The sequence below is a fragment of the Physeter macrocephalus genome, chromosome 5, assembly GCF_002837175.3.
Source record: "Physeter macrocephalus isolate SW-GA chromosome 5, ASM283717v5, whole genome shotgun sequence".
Taxonomy (NCBI): Eukaryota; Metazoa; Chordata; class Mammalia; order Artiodactyla; family Physeteridae; genus Physeter; species Physeter macrocephalus.
In genome coordinates, this window is record NC_041218.1 from 89,945,033 (window position 1) to 89,972,172 (window position 27,140).

Consider the following 27,140-nt stretch of genomic DNA (forward strand, 5'->3'; position numbering starts at 1 on the left):
CCGGGTTCGCGACCCGGTCTGGGAGGATCCCACATGCCGCGGAGCTGCTGGGCCCGTGAGCCATGGCCGCTGAGCCTGCGCGTCCGGAGCCTGTGCTCCGCAACGGGAGAGGCCACAACAGAGGGAGGCCCGCATACCACAAAAAAAAAAAAAAAAGTTTAGGGAATACTTTGGTTTTGGATATATCGGGTGTTGATAAACATGGCACATTCAGGTCTGATTGTTCTGTTGGCAATCTGGGTCCAGATATAGAGGAAAAGGATTAGAAATACAGAATTCAAAAGTTATCAGCATAGGACTTCCCTGGTGGTCCACTGGTTAAGAATTGGTCTTGCAATGCAGGGGATGTCGGTTCGATCCCTGGTCGGGGAACTAAGATCCCACATGCCGTGGGGCAACTGAGCCCGCGCACCGCAACTACTGAGCCTGCACGCTCTGGAGCCAGTGTGCCACAACTAGAGAGCCCGCGCACCACAACTAGAGAGAAGCCCACACACCACAACAAAGAGCCTGGGTACCGCAATGAAAGATTCTGCGCGCCGCAACTAAGACCCAACATGACCAAAAAAATAAATCAGTAAATAAATATTAAAAAAAAAAAAGTTATCAGCATATACATAGCATTTGAAGCCAAGGGAATACATAAGACACTCTCAGATAAACCTAGTTTCCTTTCTTATTCCTAATTATTGGAAATTCAGCTCTCCACCACTATTCACTGGCCAAGGTGAGAGAACACCTTAGGTTCTAGAGGTGACTTGGGAACAAGGACCTTAATTTCTCATCTAGGGGAAAGGACAAGGACTTGGTGCAGCACCAGCTCATGAAAAATGTCTACTATGGGCAGATCAGGCCAATATCCTCCAAAGGACTCAGATTAGTTGTGAGCTGACACGGAATCAGGACAACTTCTCATTGGAAACCCCCTTAAGCATCAACATTTCTTTTAATCAACTTTTTACAGAGTATTTTAAAATGTAGCACACATTTCCATTATGTAGATTTTTTCCAAATCATTTAACTCCTAAATTGTTCTTATTAAAACTCCTATCCTCATTAAAACAATCCAGTCATAAGGCTCTAAGGTATGCATTTGCCTATATAGTCTCTGTATTAACAGATTTACTTGAATAGGCATGTATAAGTACATATCCATATAAACTTTTTAGTGCGTGCTTTCAGCAAAATATTTGCAAACTCAAAATTTATTGGTGTTCAATATTTTTCCCCAAAAACTGTGAATAAAGGGTATACATTTGGTATATTTATTAGAAAGGTAGTCATAAAATATTGCCTACAAAAGTAAGGTTCCAAGATATTATTTTATTCAACAGTTGAAAGCATAATTTATGCAATATTTCTACCTCTTAGGCAGTATTTTACATGTCACCCTTAAGCAATGGTTCCATTTCTCTAGAGTTCAGTAAACATGCCTACTGCTGGGCTGATATATTCACAAAGGCAAGTGGTTACACTGAAGAAATTTAACACCAGATTTAGGGAAGACAGGAGAAAGGCAGGGGTAAACACTGTCCTTTTACAAATGAAAATGTGAAAGATTTTATCGCTGGGCAACAGAGTAAAATATACTTGTGCTTTTTATTACTCTTGGTTATACTTAGTGTTCCACACAACAACAGTGCAGCTGGTGAAAATCTTAGTTCCACTTTACTCTTTCCAAATATGAAGCACGACAAAACGGTTTTTTAAAAGTCTCCTGAAATAGACACCTACTACAGAGTGGTCTGATTGGCAGAATGGTAATACATCCACACCAAGGGTAGTAGGAGATTTCAGAATCTAATTTACTGCACCAGTGGAGACAGAACATCACAATGGTTAAGGCTCTTCCCTGCTAGAGAAGAGCCAGCCTCTATCAAACAGCACCCCTGCTGACCTATTCATCAGCAAAGTAGGCATTAAGTAAGGCTCTTGCACTATCTATGGAATGGAATGCCTCACAATTTCAGTTGTGGTCAAGAAAAAAACATAGATTATTAGAAAATGTTAGCATTTGGGATAGTTCCTGTAATTTACATAATTTACCTTAATGGTATCAAGCATTGCAGTTGTATATTATAGAGACACTGGAATGCGGCACAAGTCAAATGAAACACAGAAAAATAGCAAAAGAAGAGCTTTTCACATTTTCTAATACTCTAGTAACCAGGGAATTTGTTTTTAGGAAAACTGCCCCTTTTGTTCACCAACTTCATTATCTATAAAATAATTCTCATACTTAAATCACTTCATATGAATATCTTATATAGCTAGATTTTACGTTTTATGTTTACAAGGTTCAAATTCTTATCTAAGCAATATATCCAAAGGATAGTATTTCATCAACTATGATTTCTGAAGTTCTGTGATTATCATTTGATAAATATAATTACCTTTTAAAAAATATAAATCGAACAACTATAGTTTATATAATACACAAACTAATTTTTTAAGATAAAGAGGTTTTATAAGTCTATAATATGAGTTTATTTGGTTAAAAATCTATAAAAGTAGTTTGAAATACTGCATATAAAAGAGTGACATAATAACTTTTAATCATAAGGTATCTGAAATGTAGCCATGTAACTTTAAGAAAAGCCACTTAGTTTATAATATGCTATGCATAATACACTACTTATTGTCCATAACTTAAGTTTCAAGTTTTGACTGACTGTTTGATACCAATTCATAACTTAATTATTAACAAAATTTAGTTATGACATAGGCATCAAACAATTGTGCTCCATAACACTAAGTTCAAGGAATGTCAGAATGAAAATTTCAACAAATAGGTTTGTTATTTTACTTGGAAGAAGACATTTAAATATCTATATTATCAAATATCATGGACTACTGAAGTGAAAAATCCTATTTTTATATATTCACTTTACAAATTTAAGTATTAGTTTTCACTTCAAGTATTTAAGTATTAGTTCGCTCAGCATGAATTAACTTGTATAATCTGGCAGTTGCACACAATACTAATGAAGGGCAGAGGAAGCCACAGACTGACCATAAGGTCCTTGAGGGCAAGAAATGCATTTTCTTGACTTTTGTATTCTCTTTACCTAACACAGAGCATGGAACGTAATAGGCCCTTAATAAACATCTGTTAAATGAAATTTTAAGCAAAGAAAACTTTAATTCCAACTACGGGAAAAAAGATCAATACTGACTTTGAATTTGAAGCTTGAATTAAATTACATTTAAACATTTTTAATTAAATAAATATGGACAAAATCCCTTCACCTTAAAAAAATGAAAATTATATAAATGTCTATACATCTACCTATAGCTGAAGAAAAATGCCAAATCTGTTTTTGGTTGAATAAATGTAACCTGCCCTAAAATTTATAGCAAAAACATCTTCCTACAGCTACAGTAAACTAGAGATTAAGCGTCTACTTCAAAAACTTCCATACGTAAAGTAACTAAATCATTTTGTTTTCTGATTAATGATAAATTCATTTCAAAAATACCAAAATAGGGCTTCCCTGGTGGCGCAGTGGTTAAGAATCCACCTGCCAATGCAGGGGACACAGGTTCAAGCCCTGGTCTGGGAAGATCCCACATGCCGCGGAGAAGCTAAGCCCATGCGCCACAACTACTGAGCCTGCACTCTAGAGCCCGCGAGCCACAACTACTACAGCCCGCACACTCTAGGGCCCGCGCTCCGCAACAAGAGAAGCCACCGCAATGAGAAGCATGCGCACCACAATGAAGAGTAGCCTCTGCTCGCGGCAACTAGAGAAAGCCCGCGTGCAGTAACAAAGACCCAACACAACCAGCCAAACAAACAAAATTATTGAAAAACCCCAAAAGAATTAGTTTAAATATATCCTTATCATAAACCAACACTTAAATGAGCAAAAAGCATAAGGTTAACTAAATGCTACTACAATTAATGCAACACCTGTGGGAAAAGATCAAGTTGATTTATGACTAAAAAATTAAACTGATATAACAAACGTTAAGTCCAAATATATTCCAATATATAGTATCATGATGTGAGTTCAAAAGAAAATGGAAATGTGTATTTTTGAAAAAATATATATATTACTACACTTTGCTCCATAATGCTTTTTATTTATACTCTTGAAAATAAATTTAAAAGGACATTTTAACTCAAATTTTTTCTTATTAAATTATGCACAACTAAATAGGAAACGATTCAGAAATTAAATATTAATTACTGAAAAGTACAACTTGTCAATTTGGTACACAGAACTAAAGAACTATGCTCCTTTTCTCATTTTTCAGGTGTTTCTTGAAATTAATTCAGAGTGCACTGTTTCTTATAATAAAAAAAAAACTTATTATTTTAAACCTCCCAAACTGTAGAATTACAGTGACTACCTTCAAAATTTCTCAAAATGCTAACTGATCAAATAAGATCAATAATAATGTGTGATATAAGTGTATGTGTAATTGAATGCCCTTAACTTTTTAAGGATAATTTTCCTTTTAAAAGTCACTTTAGGGCTTCCCTGGTGGCACAGTGGTTGAGGGTCCGCCTGCCAATGCAGGCGACACGGGTTCGTGCCCCGGTCTGGGAGGATCCCATATGCCGCGGAGCAGCTGGGCCCGTGAGCCATGGCCGATGAGCCTGCACGTCTCTGAGCCTGTGCGTCTGGAGCCTGTGCTCCGCAACGGGAGAGGCCACAGCAGAGGGAGGCCCGCATACCACAAAAAAAAAAAAAAAAAAGTCACTTTAGAAACCTGTACCAATAATTTCAGAAATAAACTCTTCAGGAATTTTATCTTCTGGGAAAATATACAGCAATATGGCTTAATATTTTATTTTATTTTTTTATTTATTTTTGGCTGCACTGGGTCTTCGTTGCTGTGCGCAGGCTTTCTCTAGTTGCGGGGAGTGTGGGCTACTCTTTGTTGCTGTGCGCAGGCTTCTCATTGCGGTGGTTTCTCGTTGTGGAGCACGGGCTCTAGGTGCGCGGGCTTCAGTAGTTGTGGCACACGGGCTCAGTAGTTGTGGTGCACAGGCTTGGTTGCTCAGCGGCATGTGGGATCTTCCCAGACCAGGGCTTGAACCCATGTCCCCTGCATTAGCAGGCGGATTCTTAACCACTGCACCACCAGGGAAGTCCTAATATTTTAAAATAAATGATATATCTGACAATCTTAAAGAACTGTTCTCCTACTGCCTTCACCTAACTACAAGAGTATGAAGGGGCACCTAACTACAAGAATATGGAGGGGGTAGGCAAGGTTCAGTAAGAGAAGATACAGAAATATCAAAACAATGAAATAAATCATTCAAAAGTTTCCAATTTATCATTTTTCTTCAAGACAAAAAAAGATAAATTAAAAGCATAACCTGGTTTTAATATACTTTTGAAAAAAAGGCAATTCAATATCTTTTAAAGATAATAAATGGTCTTCAAAAATGTATCTGATAACTAACTTTTGAAGGTAATACCTACACAAATTACCATTTCTTGCTTATAAATAAATGGTATTCTATTTATATTCTATCACTTATAAATAAATGGTATTCTATTTACATTCTATTCATGCTGACAGGAGAAAAGAATGAAAACACCAGAATTAATGATTCATCATTCATGAAGTTTAGGTATATATAGAAAGGCTATATTTATTTTATTTGAATGAATTTTGTAAAATGACCCATGATCATGAATGTAAAATTGTATAAGGATTTGGATAAGATGAAATTATCTTAAAGGTCTAAGAAACATTTAAAAACTATATTTCAGTTCAATAAATTTGAGCATTAACCTATTGTAAAATGTTAAATGTGCTATTATTCCTTTACTTTTTTGTGAGACTAAAAAGTTAATAAGTAGAATTTTATCTAAAATTTAATAAAGAATAAAGAAATTGAGAAGAATGTCAACTACAATACACTACTATTACTCAACTATGATGAATTTGACTATTATTCTCAATTGGACTTTTAATAATATTAGAGATTCCTTAAGCTACTATTTTTATAACTTTATGACAATAGACTTAAATAGATTTAAATGAATGTGATGGAAATAAACTTTTGCTTCAAAAGGATTTTGAATGTATATACCACATTTAATCAATTTATTGTATGTGAAAAATTATAAATAATTATGTAACTGGCAAATGAAGCTATCAAGTAACACATTACTGTAAAGCAAATCCTTAAAATTGTTGCAGTTGGACAAAATGAATAGAAAAATAATACTTTACCATCTTATATAGACATATTATAACCAATAAAAAGCAATTTGGTTCCAGGTGGAAAATATTCATGCAAAACAATTCCTTACCAATTTTATTTACATTTTCATGCAAGTGTAAAAGTGGGAGCATGCGCACATAACATTAAATATCTTCAGGCAAATTTGTTTTGCAAATCAACTAATGTGTTAAATTAACAAACAGCTCTCTCTAAATATCAAAGACAATATTAACAAGTAAAGCTAGGTTTTCCTGCTCATTTTAAAGCTACAATGCAACAATATTGCCATCTAGTGTTCATATCAAGTACTTCCAATACAAATGTGGTCATATTTTTGTTTTGCACTTAAAAAATTAAGTGTGTACAGGTTAAATACAAATTGTCATTCCTATGGGCAAGAGTACAGTTTTGATGGATAAATAAAAGGAGAAAAATAGAAAAAGTCACTAAGAGATAATGGGAAGAAAAAATATAAGGCACGGGGCTTCCCTGGTGGCACAGTGGTTGAGTCCGCCTGCCGATGCAGGGAACACGGGTTCGTGCCCCGGTCCGGGAAGATCCCACATGCCGCGGAGCAGCTGGGCCCGTGAGCCATGGCCGATGAGCCTGCGCGTCCGGAGCCTCACGCGCAGAGCGCGTGCTCCGCAACGGGAGAGGCCACAACAGTGAAAGAGAGGCCCGCGTACCAAAAAAAAAAAAAAAAAAAAAAAAAAAAAAATATATATATATATATATATATATATATAAGGCACGTGGGAGAAATACCTTTCTTTTGGATGCAATTTCTGCCACATTTTGTTCTTAAACATGGTATATGTTATCTGATTTTCTTTGATACGCTACTGACCAAACAAAAGTAAAGGTAAACTTCCTAGGGCTAGTTATACAGTCACTCCTTGGTATCTGCTGGGGATTGGTTCCAGGATACCACCCACCACCCCTCCATACCAAAACCGGAGGATGCTCCAGTCCCTTATATAAAACAGCATAGTATTTGCACATAACCTATGCACATCCTCCCATGCACTTAAACCTTCTCTAGATTACCTATAGTACCTACTACAACGTAAATGCTATGTAAATAGTTGTAAATGCTATGTAAACAGTTGCCAGTGAGGCAAATTCAAGTTTTGCTCTTTTGAACTTTCTGGATTTTTTTTTCCTGAATATTTTCAATCTGTGGTTGGTTGAATCTGTGGATGCAGAACCTACGGATATGGAGGGATGACTAACTATCCCTTGGTACCGCCCCCCAACCCACCTTTGTATCCCAAATGAAATCACTGAGATCAAGTCCTAAATGATTTCTCATCAAATAAACATAAGTTCATTTAAAGCAGTGTTTTAAATATACAAAATTTATCATTTTGATTACTGCTAGTTAGAAGAGATAAAGAATAAAAAGACTGAGGTTGTTAACATTGAAAAGAATTTAGCTTCATTAAAACATAAAGATACATTTGGGGCTAAATTGTTTAATTACAACATTATAGGCATTATTGAAAACGAAGACTGGTGACATTGTTCATCTCTAATCAAAGCCTCAGAGTAGCTAGTAGATCTCTAAATCAGCAGCCTATCATTATTTTTGATTGTCCATCCCTATAAACCTAGACCTGCTGCTAGGAAATGCTCTACCAATGTTAGGTACAATAAGTAAGGTGTGACATGTGGTGGTGGCAGTATTAGTACTAGATCAGAACTACAATGACTGCTACTACTGCTACAGTATAACCCCGCTTACTTTGAACTAATCTGGTGTGACACTTCACAACTGTGTCTTGCTTTTTTTCCTAGTCCCACACCTTTGGTCATATTATCCTCCCTCTTAGAGCTCTATAAATTCTATCCATTGGAAACAAGATGTGAGCTAATTTTACTATTATTTTTCCTTTTTTATTTACTCATTTTTGTACAACAAACATGTTGTATATAAATTAGAAATATTTAAAGAAAAAAATCCCACTGATTCTCCATAGCCCGGCCCCATTTTTCACCTTTTCTGTGATACCTTCAAGTTCTCTCCTCTTGTCCAATCCAGAAGTGATCTCTTTCTACTCTAAACTTCCCAGCAGCACTATCTAGCATTCACTTACAGCCTTACAATATTACTTCTAGGTTCATGTTTTTTTATCCCCCCCCCCCCCAGAATAAATTATAAGCTCTCTGGAAGAAAGAAATGCACATTTATTATCCTTCTTTTTTTTTTTGCGGTATGCAGGCCTCTCACTGCTGTGGCCTCTCCCATTGTGGAGCGCAGGCTCCGGACGCGCAGGCTCACGGGCCTAGCCGCTCTGCGGCATATGGGATCTTCCCGGACCGGGGCACGAACCCGTGTCCCCTGCATCGGCAGGCGGATTCTCAACCACTGCGCCACCAGGGAAGCCCTATTATCCTTCTTTGTGTCTCCCACAAACATAATTTTTGGGCACCCAAGAAATATTAATCACATGTGATACAAACACCTTTCTGCTCTGTTTAGAAGCACTGTCTCCTTCACTTCCTTAGGCTTTAATTCTCAAAGATTTACTCATTTTGTCATAGTGGGAAAATCACTTAATCTCTCTGAGGCTCAATTCCTTACAATAAAGATCCTAATACCTGATGTCTATTTCACAGTTATTGCAACAGCAAAAACAAAACCAAAACCTCACGTTATATGTAGAAAGCTACTAATAAAATGTACAGTTTGACTAAAAATTAATTTCAGACAAAAGCATTTAAATATATATACATACATGCATACACACACACAGACAGCAAAAAAAATCCCTGTAATACAGAGTAAAACTGAATTAGATTTTTAAAACTATCAGCATTAGGGCTACCATCCACCTACCCATCTAGCTAGTTATTTACATAACCTAATAACTCACTAGACTACCATTCTTCAAAAATGTAATAAATGCAGACACGATTTTCTATAAAGTTGACTCATATAAAAATTATCTAACTTTAATGTTGAGCACATTGAGAACATAGCTATTTTTGGTCCCCAAAGACTTCTTTAAATGAAGAATCAAAAGTTACTATCACGCAGTAGATTACAAAGTCTAATATCCATTCAGGAACCAAATTTATTTGAAGTGAATTAAAATGTAAATGCTATTATTTACATGTTTTTCAACCTAAAAACATATACATAAAATAAAATGCTCACTGAAACATCTGAGGTGACTTTGCTTTTCAATAAATACTAGTTACATCATTTGGTTTTTCTTCTATCCATTCATACCATGTGCTAAGTGCTGTTTTTCTGGACCATTTAAGAAGTCTACTGTGACTGTATTTTCAACAAATAGGTTTTTCTTAAATGTCACCTAAAAAAAGAACCTTAGCTACTTAAAAAATGTCTTATTTCCTATTTTTATGCTACTGCTGCCATCTAGTGAAAATTTTAAGAACTTAATCATTTTGGAAAATATCAATATATCATTTTTTTAAATGCATACTGTCAACCTGCAAAGTATATATATGAGGAATAAGAATATTACGGATTATTTTCTTATAAATACATTTCTAAATTTTTCATTAAATTATATTTCTATAATTCATCAATTTAATCATGAAGCCACTTTTTTATTTAATCAGAAAGGTAATTATAATCATTTAAAAATTCCTTTATTGAAAAAAGAAAAAGACCAGAAACAACAAGTTGTTTCTGTCATCAAATTATACCTTTAAATATATGCAATGCAGTAACACCCTCGAAAATTGTATATTTGGAATTTCAATTACTTACCAAGGACGTTGTTCATTATATAGTTAAATTAGTAACATATGCTGACCAAAAATCTAAATGCCTGGAACTCTACTGATCAGATTACCTGAAGAATTCCATAAAGGTAAAGATGATACATAATAAACGATCATTAACGTTACCTGGGAGAAGATATTTGCTGTTGGAGCAACTCTGCTATCCACAATACTATATAATATTGCTAATAATCTGTCTAGTGGAAACGATTTTGGTCCGAGGAGATGATTGCTTGTCTATAAGAAAAAAAGATCATGGATTTTCTTCTTACAGCAGAACACTCACTTTCTGTACTATAAATTCCAATAACAACATATTTACATTGTATATAGTTCCCCAAATAGGCTAATAAATCTAACTTGCAATCTCTAAGTTAAAACTTCACCTGATATGATCATGATTCATCTTTCAACATTTTCTTCAAGATGTTCTGATTTACATCAACAAATATTACAGGACTCACAAGTTACCCAGTCTAGGCCCGAACATCACCCCTATTTTGCTGTTGTAACCAGATGTTAAGTGACTTAGCCAAGTCATTTGTCAAGACAGTGTACAACCAAAACAAGGGTCTAGGCCCTAACCCCTAGACTAGAACTTACTACTAACGCCTCACCATTCCTCTTTGTGCCACTGCCTGAAAAATGTATTTGTTCAACATTAATAGTTCTAAAAAGATCAGTTAAGTAAATACTAGCTTAGAAAATGAATGCAGTGTTTCATAGTATGTGAATAAGCTGTCAGTCGGAAACAATGTAAAATTAAAAATTTTTAAGATTGTAAAATGTTCATACTTGTCTACAAAGTCAATGGTACAATTACTTGTCATTAGAAAACTGCAGTGCTCAAGGGTCTATAGATAATTCTATTAGATAATTTTAGTAGCAGTGTAATAATTTAAGTACTCTATATGAGCAAGGGCAAATAAAATGAGAAGCTTTATTTACAAGCATGGGAATAACTACTTCTTTAAAAGAATGACTGTAAGTAAAAAGCTACTCAGAATTACAAAATGAAGTACTTACCTCAGCTATTTATATCTAAAACATAGTTTAGAAATCATTTTCCAGGTCTCAAAGTTTATATGCTTTTCTTATTAAATACTTCAAACATTTAGAAAAGAGATTCATAAATACCAATGCAACCACCCAATTTTATCACATCCAAACACTATGCAATTTGTGCAAAAAAAGCATTAGATCACATTACAAACTGAAGCCCCCTTGCATCCCTCCCACATACCACTCTCCCCTTCCCTCCCTAGAAGGAACTACCATCCAGAATTTGGTGTTTTTATCATTTTCATGACAATTTTTAAACTACTACTGCTATATATGTGTCCATAAACAATATACAGCGTTGTTTGCATAATCTCTCAAATAAATGATATCATTTTGGACATAGCACTCTACCAAACTGCTTTTTTCCTTCAGCATTATGTTTTTGAGATTTATTCATTTTGATACATGTAGCTCTAGTCCATCTTTTAATTACCCTACAGAATTCCATTTCATGACAAATCACTGTCTACCCTAAAAAATTAATCCCTATAATTCATCACAAAGAATACTGTCATTGCCAATCGTGTACATTTCTCCTTGCACACATGTGTGAACTTCTCTGTGGGACTGCTCGATTAAAGTAGGGGGCAGAGAATGCTATGTGTTCATCAACACTGCTTCTTCTTGGGCACGTAGGAAGACTACATGTCTCAGTCTCTCCTGCAGTTAGATGGACGCCATCTGACCGAGTTCTGGCCAACAGACTATGGGTGGCAGCGATGTGAGCTACTACCAAACCTGGCCTTTCAAACCACTGGATCCTTTAGTCTTCTTTACCTTTGGTGACAACTTAAGAGGCCACCATGTTTCACTTGACATCACTATACCACCATAAAAAAGGCCCACATAACTCATATCCAACTGTGTCGTGAGCAATATATATATACATATGAGCAATACATAACTTTTATGTTAAGCCACTGAGGGTTAGGGAGTTTGTTTTTCACTACACCACTGTCCAACCTATCCTGACCAATGTAAAGTACATTCACATATTAACTTTATTAGATATGACCAACCTGCAGAACACGTAGGCTCTTATTCTTCCATATTATCACCAACACTTGGAATCATCAGACATTTTTTTAGTTTTGCCAATCTTTGAGTGTAAAATAATACCTCAGTGTTGTTTAAAGTTGCATTTCTCTCATTAGTGAATGAGGGTGATAATCATGTTACATTTGTTAGACAGTTCCAGTTGCTTTTTGTATCGTTTACCTATTTGTCTACTGAATTTTTGCCTTCTTCTTATTAGTTTGTATGAGCTTTAAAAATCCTAGATACTAATCATTACCAGGTGTATGAGTTCAAGAACAGTGGTTAAACACCATGGTAGGCTTTGGATTCAGAAAGTCCTGGAATTGGATGCTGGTTCTACCATATTAACTATGTATTCTTGGGCAAGTTACTAAATTTCTCTTTAATATTCAGTTTCCTCATCTAGAAAATAAGGATAATGATAGCAACTACATTTATTAGGTCATTGTGAGAATTAAGTAAGATCATATGTGGAGCTTAACAGTGTTTGGCTTATACTGCTCAACAGCTTTTATTATCATCATCGTCATATACTTGTTTATATGTATTTTCTTTTCTACACAAATGCCTTGAAAACAGGAGATGTTTTATTTACCTTCTTCATCCCTAGAACTTGGGATTGTTAGTTAAATAAATGAATGGATGAAAGGATAATGAATGAAATGGTATTAGAGGGAAGAAAGAAAAAAATAAAGGTAAATGTTGAGCTATCTAAATGGAACTGGTGTCCCTGTCCTCATTAACACTTAGAAGTGACTTGAGGTTAGTAAAAATTACCAAATTCCTGAAGTGTTGGGAATAAAGTGGGAGGCAATTCAGGCTGAGAATCACACTGTGAAATGCTGCTGACACTTTTCTGATTTTCACTTTTTATTTTGTGATTAAAAAACACATTTCCAATTTAAAATTAAAGTGTTCTAGTGCCATGGAGGGCATATGACATTTATCTTCTTCACAGAACTGATTTTGTATGCTATAAATGCAAACTGGCTTCCCACCTAGAGAGAAAGTCAAAGTGTGAGAAATACCTCACTAGATTCACTATAGCTTATTAGACAGAATGAAAGTCTGTACGAATGGAAGAAATAGCGAAAAAAGAAACCAAATAAATGAGATAAAATGGAATGAAAACTGGTATCAAGTCAAACCAAGAAAAACAGAGATGCGAAAATAAACTTAGAGTTATAGATATTTACACCAGAAAAACTAAAACTAGGAACAATTAAAAGAAGTTTAATTGTGGGGAATGGGACTATGAGTGAGGAAAGGAAAAATGCTGCTTTTTCACATAAACTAAGTGGCAGATAATCTGGTATCACATACATGCATTAGGTGAACTGAAAAGCAAAATCTTAAAAAATGAGGGTCAACTGAGAAAAAGAATTATACAACTGAAGATACATAACAGATTTAAAACAACTGTTATGATTATTATTCGTGTGGTTTGCTTTCAATGTTTGATGCCCTAATTGAGAGCTTCATGAGAGCAGACAATGGTTATTTTGTTCTCCACTATGTCCATAGCATCTAGCAGAGTGCATGGCTTAGAGTAAGCATTCAATAAGATTTCAAAACGAGAGGGAACAAAAATACAAAGAAACTACTAAGTGTACACAGATTTTAGTAACTAAGCTCAGATTTTAAAATGACATGAACCAAAGACAAAAGAGGCTAACACAAAAGTCAAATCTATAAGAATAACATCAGAAGAACTAGAGCTCACCTAGGACTAAAGACAACTTCACAGTGTCTTTGCTCATATGGTTCCCTCTGTCAACTGTCTTCCTAGACTTGTACAAATCCACCCATTCCACAAGGATGGTCTAAAGTGCCAGCTCTTTCACAGTCCTCACTGATCAGCACTCATATATCTCCCTCTTCAACATTCTTAAATAATTTTCTCTGTCTAAAGAATAAGGCCTAAAATTCTTAGCTTTATGTTCATTCTTTGATTTCCTTCTTTCATTCATTCAATTTATTCATTTGTGCAATAAACACCCACCAATTACCACCAAGTGCTGAGATTACAGAGGTGAAGAGATGGGCTTTCTTCCCTTAACTGGTGAGTAAGGAAATTCCTCCACAGTTTGGCCTCAACTGATTTTTCTCTGAAACTCACCATACACTCCAGCCAATTTTATTTGGTTATTTCTTGTATATACCCTATACTATCTTACCTGTTTCTTGGCTCAAATCATTTCCTCAACTAAAATGTCTTCTCCTCCCATCTTTGCATATCTAATCCTTACCATTCCTGAGTGCCCACTCAAAATGCAAGCCCTACTACACATCCTTCCCTCCCTACCTCAGCCAGAAGTACTCTCTCCTCCTACCCATCCTTTATGACCCAAAGCAGCTACATACATAAGAAAGAGGGTACAGGGACTTCCCTGGTGGCACAGTGGTTAAGAATCTGCCTGCCAGTGCAGGGGACACGGGTTCGAGCCCTGGTCCGGGAAGATCACACATGCCGCGGAGCAACTAAGCCCATGTGCCACAACTACTGAGTCTGCGTTCTAGAGCCCGCGAGCCACAACTACTGAGCCTGCGCTCTGGAGCCTGCGAGCCACAACCACTGAAGCCCACGCACTGCAACGAAGAGTAGCCTCCGCTCACCACAACTAGAGAAAGCCCGCGCGCAGCAATGAAGACCCAATGCGGCCAAAAATAAATAATAAATAAAATAAATGAATTTAAAAAAAAAAAAGAAAGAAAGAAAGAGGGTACAAAATCAATGATCTGCCTATAGTGGAGCGCCTAATCAAAGATGTCTCAGTGAAAGGGCATACTAGAAAAGTCTTTCCATGCCAAGCAAATGGATTTGGTGAGGAAATCTGCCTGCCAAACTGTAGCTCTGTGTGAATGGGAGAAAAAAGGCTTCCCTGAGACTTTTAACTAGAAGCCAGAGCTAATGCTGATGTGGGGGCAGAATTCACAATAGCTTTGTGATCTGCAAGTCCCCAGGCTGAGAACTGAATTTCAAATGATCCCAGGTTACCGGTGTTCACAAGTGCTTGCAGAGAAGTACGTGTAAACCCTTTCAAAGGAACACATCGCAGGCCTCAAAAATTCAAAGATTAAGTTCAGCCAACAATTAAAAATAATAAAATGTTCAGGAAACAGGACATTATGTGCACAAGTTAGCAAAAATAAAAAACGTGGAATTAGACTAACAAGGACTTCTAACACTGAAATATAAGACACAGAATATTAAATAGGTTTTTTTATGTTAAAGAAAAATATGACTAGGAAAAATATTAAAGTGATCAGATAGACTTGAAATGAACCAGTAAAACTTCTGAAGATTACATATAACATTACTGAAATTATAAAATTGATGTAAATAGCAGATCAGACAAAGGTGAAGAGCAAATAAGAACAGAGAACTGAAGAAATTACCCAGAATACAGCACACAGAGATGAAAGGGAATGAAGAATATAAAGACTTAAGAAACACAGATGGTAGAGTGAAAAGGTCTATCATAAGCCTAACCAGTGTCTCAGGAAAACATGTCAGAGAGAATGGAGGAGAGGCAATATTTGAAAAGTTAATGACTGAGAATTTACCAGAATTAAATAAAGGCATCATTATTCAAATTTAGGAAGCAAAACTAACACCAAGTAAAAAGAAATTCAATCCCAGATACACTATAGAGAAACTGTAAGAAGACTAAAGTAAAAGAAGAGAACTTGAAAGCAGCCAGAGAAAACAGAGGAATGACACAGGAATAAGAGACTCACAGCAGTTTTTTTTTAGGAGTAATAAAGCCAGAAGACAGTAAAACAATGTCCTCAATTCAGAAGTGTATACTGAGCAAAAGTGCTTTTAACAATGAGAGTGAGAAACAAAACTCACAGCTTCTAGAGTGCAAAGTCTACAGTTCTAACTTCTCTATCTTCTGCCAGGAGAAACCGCAGTGGTTAAGATGTACAAGAGAGCTGAACAGTCTAAATGCTCCTTTTGGAAATTTAAACTTGCCTCACACCCCTACCTTCAAAGTTGCTTAGTGCTTCTAATTCCTAAGCTTTCCCAGATTCCTTGGGTCAAATCAGCTTGTTTTGGGCATTAGGTTTCAGCCTTCTCTGATGTGCTTAGTCACCGACATATCTATCTACTAGTCAATTCCAAATTTTATAGATCTCTCACCTGCGTAGTCCTTATTAGTTTAACCTTTTAAATTTCTTCAATGCCATCTTTGTGGTGTTTCGAAGGGGAAAAGAGGAAACTAAGCTATAATTAATTAAAAATTCCAGGGTGACCTTCTTCATCTATTAATTCACTAGAAAAATTTTGTCAACTCCCTTTTATCTCTAGAACCAGCTCACCTGAATTGTGCCTCCCCAATCACTGTATCCAACATAACAAAATACTACTACAGCATTATGATGGTACCATATCAATACAAGTAACTTCTTACATCCAAATGACTATGTAAATGCATACAATTATGCATTTACCTACTTCCTATAATATTCTAACTTTGTTTTTCCCATTAAAGAAATTACAACATAAATACCTTTTCGTGTTTCTTTAGAAAGTTGGTTTTCTTGATTTTCCCGTGATGCTGCAATTAAGCAAAATAATTTTTAAGAGAAAGATAGTACTCCACAAAACCAGAAAGCATTATTTGTTTAAAACATGACACACATAAGAGTAACTTATGTATCTTAGGCTTTTTTATTTTATTCTATTTATCACCTAAAACATCACCCTAAAATACCAACATATTTTAGGCTTTTTAAATCAATTTTGATTGTATACAGATTACTTGTGCATGTAAAGAAAGAGGTTTCAAAATAAAAGTGATATTTCCTAAAAGAACTTATATTGATTTATTACAGCACATTTATTTCTAAAAAAAAAAAACTTCCAAAGATAAATGGGTTTTCAGTTCATTCTGTAAGGCAGGCTGTCAATTCGCATAAAATTGAGAGCATTTAGTTAAGCACTTGGGATTCAATAGTAGGGAAAAAATATAGATGCAGTCCTTGCCCTCTTGAAACCAAAGACTAGTGGTAGAGATAGGCAAAAAATAAATAGACAAAAATGTATTATATTTAATAATAAATCAAACTGCATATTATTTGTTTTCAAGAAGAAAATTCTAAAATGAGATATCTCCAACTAATATACATGCAGAGAGCCTCCTGAATGTTCTGGATAATGATGTATGGAGTACATGATACTACAGTAGGAGCTTCAGAACAATAAAAGAGTTACTACCCTTAAAATCATTCCCATCTCTCATATTTTTAACAAAACCTTAGTTACATTTTTTTAAATGTAGAATTATTACCTAAGGTATACCTGAACTCTTCTGTGAAACTACCTACTTCACCCATTCAGGCTGTGATCTTAAAGTGAGAAGTCAAAAATAAATGATTAAAGGGGGAAAAATAAAAGAGTAGGTGGAATTTAAGCATGTAGAGATTGTAGAGGAAGGAATTCTAGATGGAGAAACCAATGTAAACAAAAGCTTGGGGAGTTAGGAGGAAAAACAGCTAAGTTCTGGAAACAGAAAAGTTCAGTTTGAATTTTTTTTATTAATCAGCTTGTAATTGGACTTGCTTAGGATGTGTAGCAAAATATATCTGGTTGCAAGGATAATTTCATCCACTTGACATAATGCCTTGGTAAGAGAGAGCGAGTGGTTATAGGGAGAAGACCACACAGAGCACCTGAGTTCACTCTGGAGGAGAGGTGGTGTTTGCTTAGGTGGAAGGTGATTGAGGTAATGGCTCATGCATCCTAAAGAAACCCTTTTGGGAAGTTTAAGTGTGAGGAATGCTCCATTGATGGATAAAGTTCTGAGGGCCTCTAGATTTTATTATCAACATTCATTTCAGGAATATTGTTTTTTGCTGTCATTTTTCAGACTAATTTGTCTTTTAAAATTCAGCAAGCAATGCTACCCCCTCCATGAAGCCTTCTTTCCTTAACACTTCCCTGCAAGTTGTTTAGTATATCATGCTTACTAGACACTAATACCACCTCTTTTTTAGCCTGTCTGCTCCACAACTGTCCCCACCCCAAAAGTGGCACTCACTCACCCCCAATATCCTAAAGAAAGTTCTCAAATAACATTGTTGACTGGCAAAGGTAAAGTGAGAAATAAAGAATAAATGATTAAAGGAAAATAAACAAACAAAATCTTTAAAGAATGAGTCCTAAATACATATTTAGGAATCTCTTATTCTAATCTCTATCCCTTACAAATTTACAGGTGTTGAGGAATTTCAAAATATTCCCTAGATCTGCAAAAATAAAGTGGAAAAGAAATAATGATTACCTTAAGGAAAAACCTTTTGTCAGTTCTTGCTGGATTATAAGAAGCGAGGTATGCAGCAATGAGAATAAACTTCGAGTAATATGGAAGTTCCACGTGAGTATATGCCGAGAGACCTAGACAACAAAATACTTTTATGAAGGTATTTAACAGGCTACCATTAGATTTTAAGTTATCTCTTACCTTTTCTCACTTATCTTTTGATTTCCATATGGTACCTTCTAGTCAAAAGATTTTAAAGTGCCCTGAGCTTAAAGTGCCATGATAATGATGGTGGTGGGGGAAACATTATTATTAATGATATGCTCTGCTCATTCTGTTATTTTTGTTTGGCTCCGCCTCTTCTAAAGTCCTGCCCTTCAAAGCCACACTCTCCATTAAACCTTCCCTGATGCTCCCCTACCACACCAAAAGAGAAAATTTGTCTCTACTGTGAATTCCTACTTCGTGTATCTTACTTACAGGCCACATAACTTTATACCTTACATAAAGAATTAATTAAACATAAGTGATATTTCTTACTAAGCTACAGTGTTCACTGAAGGAGCCAAGTCTAATGTTTTTTTGTATCCCTACAGTACCTTATACAAAGGAAATAACTGAATGAATGGATAAATAAAACAATAGAGTCAGTCAAGCAGCAATGATTTTTATGGGAAGGGAAAAAGGAATCTGATATTTACTGAAATATCTAGTATGTGTAAGACACTGTGCTAGGTGCTTTCCTTAAGCATCTCTGAATCTCTGCAGTAACTTAAAAGTAGATATTCTTTGGGCTTCCCTGGTGGCGCAGTGGTTGAGAGTCCGCCTGCCAATGCAGGGGACATGGCTTTGTTCCCCGGTCTGGGAAGATCCCACAAGCCACTTACTTACAGGCCACATAACTTTATACCTTACATAAAGAATTAATTAAACATAAGTGATATTTCTTACTAAGCTACAGTGTTCACTGAAGGAGCCAAGTCTAATGTTTTTTTGTATCCCTACAGTACCTTATACAAAGGAAATAACTGAATGAATGGATAAATAAAACAATAGAGTCAGTCAAGCAGCAATGATTTTTATGGGAAGGGAAAAAGGAATCTGATATTTACTGAAATATCTAGTATGTGTAAGACACTGTGCTAGGTGCTTTCCTTAAGCATCTCTGAATCTCTGCAGTAACTTAAAAGTAGATATTCTTTGGGCTTCCCTGGTGGCGCAGTGGTTGAGAGTCCGCCTGCCAATGCAGGGGACATGGCTTTGTTCCCCGGTCTGGGAAGATCCCACAAGCCACGGAGCGGCTGGGCCCGTGAGCCATGGCCACTGAGCCTGCGCGTCTGGAACCTGTGCTCCGCAACGGGAGAGGCCACAACAGTGAGAGGCCCGCGTACCACAAAAACAAAACAAAACAACAACCAAAAAAAGTAGATATTCTTTCCATTTTAGATAAAGACACCGAGTTGGGCTCAAGGCCACACAGGCAGCAGAGCAAATTACTGCAGATTTTTTTAAACTCTAGTATCTATTTCTTTCCATTACAACACACAACTGAAAATCACTTGTATGATACTTCAAGTATTTAAAAACCAAAACAGGGACTTCCCTAGTGGTCCAGCAGTAAAGAATCTGCCTTACAATGCAGGGGACACGCGTTCGATCCCTGGTCAGGGAACTAAGATCCCACATGCCGCAGGGCAACTACCGTGCGCACCACAACTACTGAGCTTGCGTGCCTCAACTAGAGAGCCTGCGTGCCGCTAACTACAGAGCTCATGCACTCTGGAACCCAAGCGCCACAACTAGAGAGAGAAAACCCAAGCGCCACAACTAGAGAGGAGCCCGCGCGCTGCAATGAAGATCCCACATTCCACAACTAATTCCTGGCACTGCCAAAAATAAATAAAATAAACAATAAATAAATCTTTTAAAATAAATAAATAAATAAAATTTAAAAATAAAAACCAAAACGGAATCTCAATACCACTTCATTTCATACCACTTCCCCCACCACTGGCTACTGACCCAACTTTTAAATAAGAGTATTTTAGATAGTTGCTTTACTTTTTTTAAAAGTAAAAGTAAAGTTGACCCATACGGGGTGGGGGAATGTTAGGGGCACAGACATCCCTCTCCTACACAGTAGAAAATCTGCATATAACTTTTGACTCCCCAAAAACTTAACCAGTAATAGCCTACTGTTGACTGGAAGCCTACTGCTAACAGTCAATTAACACATATTTTGTATGTTATATGTATACCTACATATATATTATGCATTCACGGCATACCTAACTTTTTCTTAATTTTTTTGATATTTCTAGGCTATGCAGTTCGTCTGCCAGTTTTTTCAAATTGTTGTATATCTCCAAAAAATTTTCCAATATATTTATTGAAAAAAAATCCGTGTATAAGTGGACCCATGCAGTTCAAATCTGTGTTGTTCAAGGGTCAACTGTAGTTCTGTTGGGATAAACCCAAATAGTTTCTTTAAAGAAAACAAAAACACAAAACTTTCAAAATATAACCAAATGAAATGCATCCCCCAAACTACATTAACATAAAATTGAATTTTATTCCGTAACTCATGAAATACATATATACTGAGACAAAATTAGGTATACAATTGATTGTTTTAACACAAGCATTTAAAGAAATATAAACTGCCTGGTTTTCACATGATATAACCCAACATGTAGAAACTGGTATTCAAACTTCATTTCTTCCTATTACATTGGTGCATTGCTTAAAAGAAAATCATTAATTAAAATATCATGGTAGGGAATTCCCTGGTGGTCCAGTGGTTAGGACTTGATGCTTTCACTGCTGGGGCCCAGGTTCAATCCCTGGTCGGGGAACTAAGATCCTGCAAGCTGCGTGGTGCAGGAAAAAAAAAAAAAATGGTAGCTTGCAAATTATCTTTTATAACACTACTGACTGATGCTATCTTTAGTGTTAACTTTAGTATCTTGATTATTAGTAATCAATTAAAGAAGTGTCTCTGGTAATTGTCTCAACACTTCCTTTGATACCTTTCAGTTGTCCTGGATCTGTGTCATCTTTCTGTAGCTTTTCCCATTGTGAACTGAAAAAAAAATGAAAGAGCAATGATGGATTGAAAACATATAAAATCAATGTACTGGGGCTTCCCTGGTGGCGCAGCGGTTGAGAATCCGCCTGCCGATGCAGGGGACACGGGTTCGTGCCCCGGTCCGGGAAGATCCCACATGCCGCAGAGTGGATGGGCCCGTGGGCCATGGCCGCTGAGCCTGCGCATCCGGAGCCTGTGCTCCACAACGCGAGAGGCCACAGCAGTGAGAGGCCCGCGTACCACAAAAAAAAAAAATCAATGTTCTGTACTTAAAGCCGTAGAAAAACTTTTTTATTTGACAAAATACATTTAATTTCCTTATAAATAAGACAAATAACATCTACATGTTGGTACCTCTACAAAATCATTTAGTGTAATATTAGGAACAATATAAACTTATATATCAATGCCCAGATGTTAAGTTTTTTTAAATCTCTTTTCTCCTGATCATAATTATAAAGCTATCAAAAAGCACCAACAAATAAACAACATCACCTACCACACAATAAAACTCCCAATATTCCAGTTATCATATTAAATACAATTGTTATACACCATTTCTAAACTCCATAACAATTTCGTAAAGTAAGTATCATTACATCAGAAAACTGAGGCCCAAAGGTTAAGTTGCCCAAGGACACTCAGCCAGTCAATAACACAAACTCTGCAGGCATTCTATAAGGATTCAGCTCTTAGTTCCACTACCAGGGAACAAGGTTGGAGACTTTTTCATAATTTGTCCAAATTGCTTATAAAAGCTAAAAAAAACCAACATATATTCCCAATAACAGTTTGTTGAGTGAGCATCTAACCTTCTATAGCTTTATTCTCCTTTTCTTTATTCTGCTTATCCCAATTACTTAATCTCAATTAGAAAATATGAAATATGTGATGATTATTATTCTTTAATTTAGTAAAAATTTTATTATACACGGGTGAATGGAGGCTGGGGGTAGCAGAGAAAACAGCTGAGTCATTTACTGTGAAGAAATTTCAAATGGACCAGGAGGTATTACCAGGCTTAGAATGCCATTTCTCTACTACACTATTGGAGAGTCTCACTGGTCCTTTAAGTCATAGTGTGACAAAAAGGTAACTAAGGGCATTATATATGCTATTATTATAAAGGAACAAAAATGCAAACTGCCCTAAATACCAAAATTTTTTTTCAAAAAGACAAAATAACCACATAGGAAATTCTGCAAATTAATACAACAGTTAATAAAACATATATATTTCCTATCAATAAAATATAAATGGGTGTACCCCATTAAAGAAAATGGTTTTCAGAATGCCTCGGTAAGGCAGGAGGTCAAATTAGCAATGCTTATTTCTGTGTTCTATACCTTTTTGTGAAAGAAACATACTAAAGATTATAAATTAATTGCATATATAAAGATGTTGTTATATATGCATACTTGTAAAAGAAGATTATATATGTGGTTAAGAAAGGAATGAAAGGAATAATGGGGTGTGAAACTTGAGTACTTTTTTTTTAATAGTTTTAGGTTCTGAATTATTCTGACGCCCTCTTTTACCTGTACAGCAAACAATGAGTTTATTCTACTTTGCCCTTTCTCTTTCTCTTCTTTTCCCATTTTTTAACTTTGTAACTGTGTTATTCCCATCCTGTCAAAGTATGTAACATATACATAGTGTTCTTCTACCCTCATTCCCATCTTTTAGTTTTGAGCTAAAATTAATCAAATTTGGTGCTCATCATTCCTTTTGCTAACGTTTCCCCAGTCATCTCCATTGCACCAACACTGTCACTAGCAGACTCTTCAGGAAGTGTTTATGAGTATAGTGTTCCCTGAGTTCTCACATATTTAAAACTGTTTTTCTATAGCCACGATACCTGAATGACAGGTTGGCTAGATATAAAATTCCTTGGCTTACACATCCTCTCTCCTTAAGTTTGTTGAAAATGTTGCTCACTTGTTGTCTTGCTTTATTACAGATTCACTTTCCTTTGTAAGTGACATATTTTTGCCTTAACTTCTACCCCTTGCTTCATTCTTCACCACCAAGCCTCCAGCAGATGCCACGTCCTTCCAAATCACCTCTCCGTCTCCCCTCAAAAACAGTACTTTCCCAAATCTGCCTTGTTAATTCTTGTCTACATACTCTTGAAACACTTCCTTTTGATTCTTCAGTGGCCGGTGCTCTAATCCTTCAGGTCTCACTTGTTCTCAGTATTATCCCACTCAGGGTTGGACTCTTTCTGAGGTGATTCATTTGTATTTCATCACTACAAGTAGACCCCATCCCCTGTCCCCACTGCCCTCTCCTCTTTTCCTTATAGTCTTTGCTTAACTTTTCACTTCAGCATAAGCCCCAGAGTTGGCTTTGCTGGCTTCAGTTATTTATTTCACTATTTACATATAAACTGAAGTTTACAGTCAGCTCTGTAGACTCCAAGTCATATTGCAGGCAAGGGTTATGAGTGATTTTATTTGCTTTCCTTACTGACCTTGTGGAGACAACTTGATTTAGGTGGCCAGCACCATCCTATGGGAAACTGGAAGTCCTTGTATTACTACGTAAGAGTCACTTTAACAAGATTCAAATTTTTTCTACCTTTAAAAGATCAGATCACAAGCTTTTCTATTCTGTGACTTCCAAAAATTCTCATCAATTATTAATAAGAGGAATAATAATATCTTTGTAATGTTTCTACTTATTCAGAAACTATTATATTCTTATAATCAGCTAATTAAATCAAGCACAAAGTAGTTATAGAATAAGGTATTCATGAAAGAAAAGTGATAACAAAATTGATTAGAAAGTGAAAAAAGACAAGAACATTGACATTTTAAAATTTCCTATGTTCCTTTGTAATGTAGGCTAAACCTAACACCTATAAGGCACTTTATTATTCACAAATCATCTTCACATATATTATTGAAATCTTCTAAGGATTTTAGAAGAGGGATCCAAGGTCTAGAGGTTTTAGGTGAATTGCTAAGACCTCATAAGACAGAAAACGGCTAAGCTGGAAATCAAAACTATGTTCTTCTTACTACTCTATGTCTGTGCAACCATGTCTCCTAAGCAGTTTCGTTACTATGAAAGTCTAATAACAGACAAATGTAGATTTATGACTTGACTTATACATTTCTTTAATAATCAATTTTTTATTATACCATTCAAATATCTAACATAAATATTAAAAAAAAGCTGAAACTGATTTTCCTGTAGCTTTCCAGATTTAAAAAAATTAGCAATTATTAGAAATATGTCTTGTGTAACATACTGGCTAAAAATTGTTTGTCCTTCCCAAAATAATAAGAAATGATTCAAATCACAAGAGTTTTTTCCCAATGTGAAGAAGGTAAAGGAAAACATGTACACTTTAGTGAATATCCCAAATATAGAAAAAATACATATACTAAATAGAAAATTACCTTGATATTTCCCTGAGATAAACAGTCTGCATGGCTTTTTTCAAATGAGGTTCAATATTTCTCCAGAGTTTGCGAGTATCACGTTCACTTGCTACTCCAAAGAGAGAAAATTTCAATAATTTAGACATTATAGAAACTTTTTGCAAAAGAAATATTATTATAGTAAAACTATAGTTACCTTCTCCTTTAACAACAGGTTCACAATATTTAGGAAAATTAAGTACTGCCTATAAACAAGGGAAAAAAAGAGAAAAAAGCACTTATCTACCACAATTAGATATTATTTTTCAAGTAAAAATTTTATTAGAATTCAGGCAGATTTATTTCAATATAATTGCTCAAGTAAAATGTTATTATAGTTTATTACTACAACAATAAAACCACAATTATGAATAACAACAGTCAAACAATATGTAAAATATTCCTTAACTGCCTAAATCCTGCCTAATGTATCAGCCTCTAGATATAAAGAAATATAACAATTCCCAAAGCAAATATAAAAGCACATACATAAGGGGCTTCCCTGGTGGCGCAGTGGTTAAGAATCTGCCTGCCCATGCAGGGGACACAGCTTCGAGCCCTGGTCCGGGAAGATCCCACATGCCGCGGAGCAACCAACCCTGTGCGCCACAACTACTGAGCCTGCACTCTAGAGCCCGCGAGCCACTACTGAGCCCGCGCGCCTAGAGCCTGTGTTCTGCAACGAGAAGCCACTGCAATGAGAAGCCCATGCACCATAACAAAGAGTAGCCCCCGCTCGCCACAACTAGAGAAAGCCTGCGTGCAGCAACGAAGACCCAATGCAGCCAAAAAAAAAAAATTATATTAAAAAAAAAGCACATACATAGAAAAGATGCCTAAAAAGAATATTCTGCAGATGATTTATTAAACTCTTAAGAAATATGCCACTTACAAATTTTAAAACAAATAATAGTATCCATTTGAAGGAAAAAGGATAACATATATTTTTATCCTATGTTCTACATACTCAGAAAAATAGAACACTATACTATTTTTTCTCCAATGCTTAAAGATCATTTCTTATATTTATTAGTATTACTAGTAGTAGTAAAGACTTAAACCATACTTCAAGCTTCAAGTTTATAAATATGATGTAACAATAACATAAAAAGCTGTAACCTCATCCCTAAATAAAATCATTCCTCAGTGAAACCCAAAGGACTTTATAAAAACCATGTTTAAATTTCACATTTTCTTTTCCTACTAATAGTTTCTCTAAATAATTCCTCCTTCTTGTACCTTATAATCTACTTTGAAATGGCTGCCAGCACAGATTCCCACAGGTTTCAAGGACATCAGTGCTAAGGAGTAGAAGCTACAAGTTATTTCTCAGGAAGCACAATGGATGAGTATTCGCTCCTGACTCCATCTCGCACTGAGACCATGCACTAACCCTCGCTCCTTTCTGTAAGCCCCCCTGTTGTCATTTCCCTTGGGCACCAGGAGTCTCAGACATTCAACTTCCAGAGAGATGTTGGTGATGAGCTTGAACTAGAACAGCTTGTCCTCTGTTTTTTCCCTACTCAGAAGATGCTTGAAACGTACAACAAAATCAGAAGAGGCCTAAAGTTTAAAAGTTCCAAAAACAGGGCTTCCCTGGTGGCAAAAAAAAAAAAAAAAAAAGTTCCAAAAACATACTAAATGTGAACACAATTTTAAATGGTCATTTTCTCCTACATTCTATCTCAAATACACACTGAATCCCTCTAAGTAATACTTTTCAGAGCAAAGAAAAGAGCAAAGAAAATGTACCAAGAGATAGAATCTGTTCCTTTGAAAGCAACTGTTTTCTAGCCTTAGATATATTACCATTTTCTGTTACATGGAGATAAGACCTTAAGTATTAATAAAAGGTTCTAAAAGTGAAACCAGATATTCTTGCCTCCTCCTTTTCAGATCCCCACAACTGAAGTAGAAAGGTAAAAATTAAATTAAATATGAAAATTAAAGTAAATACAATTATTTTCCAAACTGCCTATGAAGTATAAACAGCTATTCTAATGTTCTTAAAAACTTTTTAAAGTAATCTTTTACATAAATATTCAAAGTAATCCCTTATATAAAGATTACTAACTCAAGGTCAGTGGCTAATGAAACACCTATATAAAGCTTCTGACCATATTCAAATTCATCTAGATTCCAGACCACTATCAATACATACATAAACCCGAAAAAATCTGTTACCAAAAATTAACAAAGATATAAAATTGCTTATTGGGGCTTCCCTGGTGGTGCAGTGGTTGCGCGTCCGCCTGCCGATGCAGGGGAACCGGGTTCGCGCCCCGGTCTGGGAGGATCCCACATGC

The 27,140-nt window shown here is 35.8% G+C and overlaps 1 protein-coding gene across 1 annotated transcript in view; it reads right to left on the reverse strand.

Moving 5' to 3' along the window:
* Positions 1-27,140, reverse strand: part of ORC5 (origin recognition complex subunit 5) — a 74,042-nt gene that overhangs the window by 24,035 nt on the left and 22,867 nt on the right. Inside the window, exons 7-12 of the mRNA XM_007112116.2 lie at positions 24,992-25,040; positions 24,814-24,904; positions 21,348-21,400; positions 18,340-18,452; positions 16,567-16,614; positions 10,076-10,186 (exon numbers count right to left, since the gene is read on the reverse strand). Coding sequence (XP_007112178.1) covers positions 10,076-10,186; positions 16,567-16,614; positions 18,340-18,452; positions 21,348-21,400; positions 24,814-24,904; positions 24,992-25,040 — 465 coding nt within the window. The remainder of the gene's footprint in view (positions 1-10,075; positions 10,187-16,566; positions 16,615-18,339; positions 18,453-21,347; positions 21,401-24,813; positions 24,905-24,991; positions 25,041-27,140) is intronic.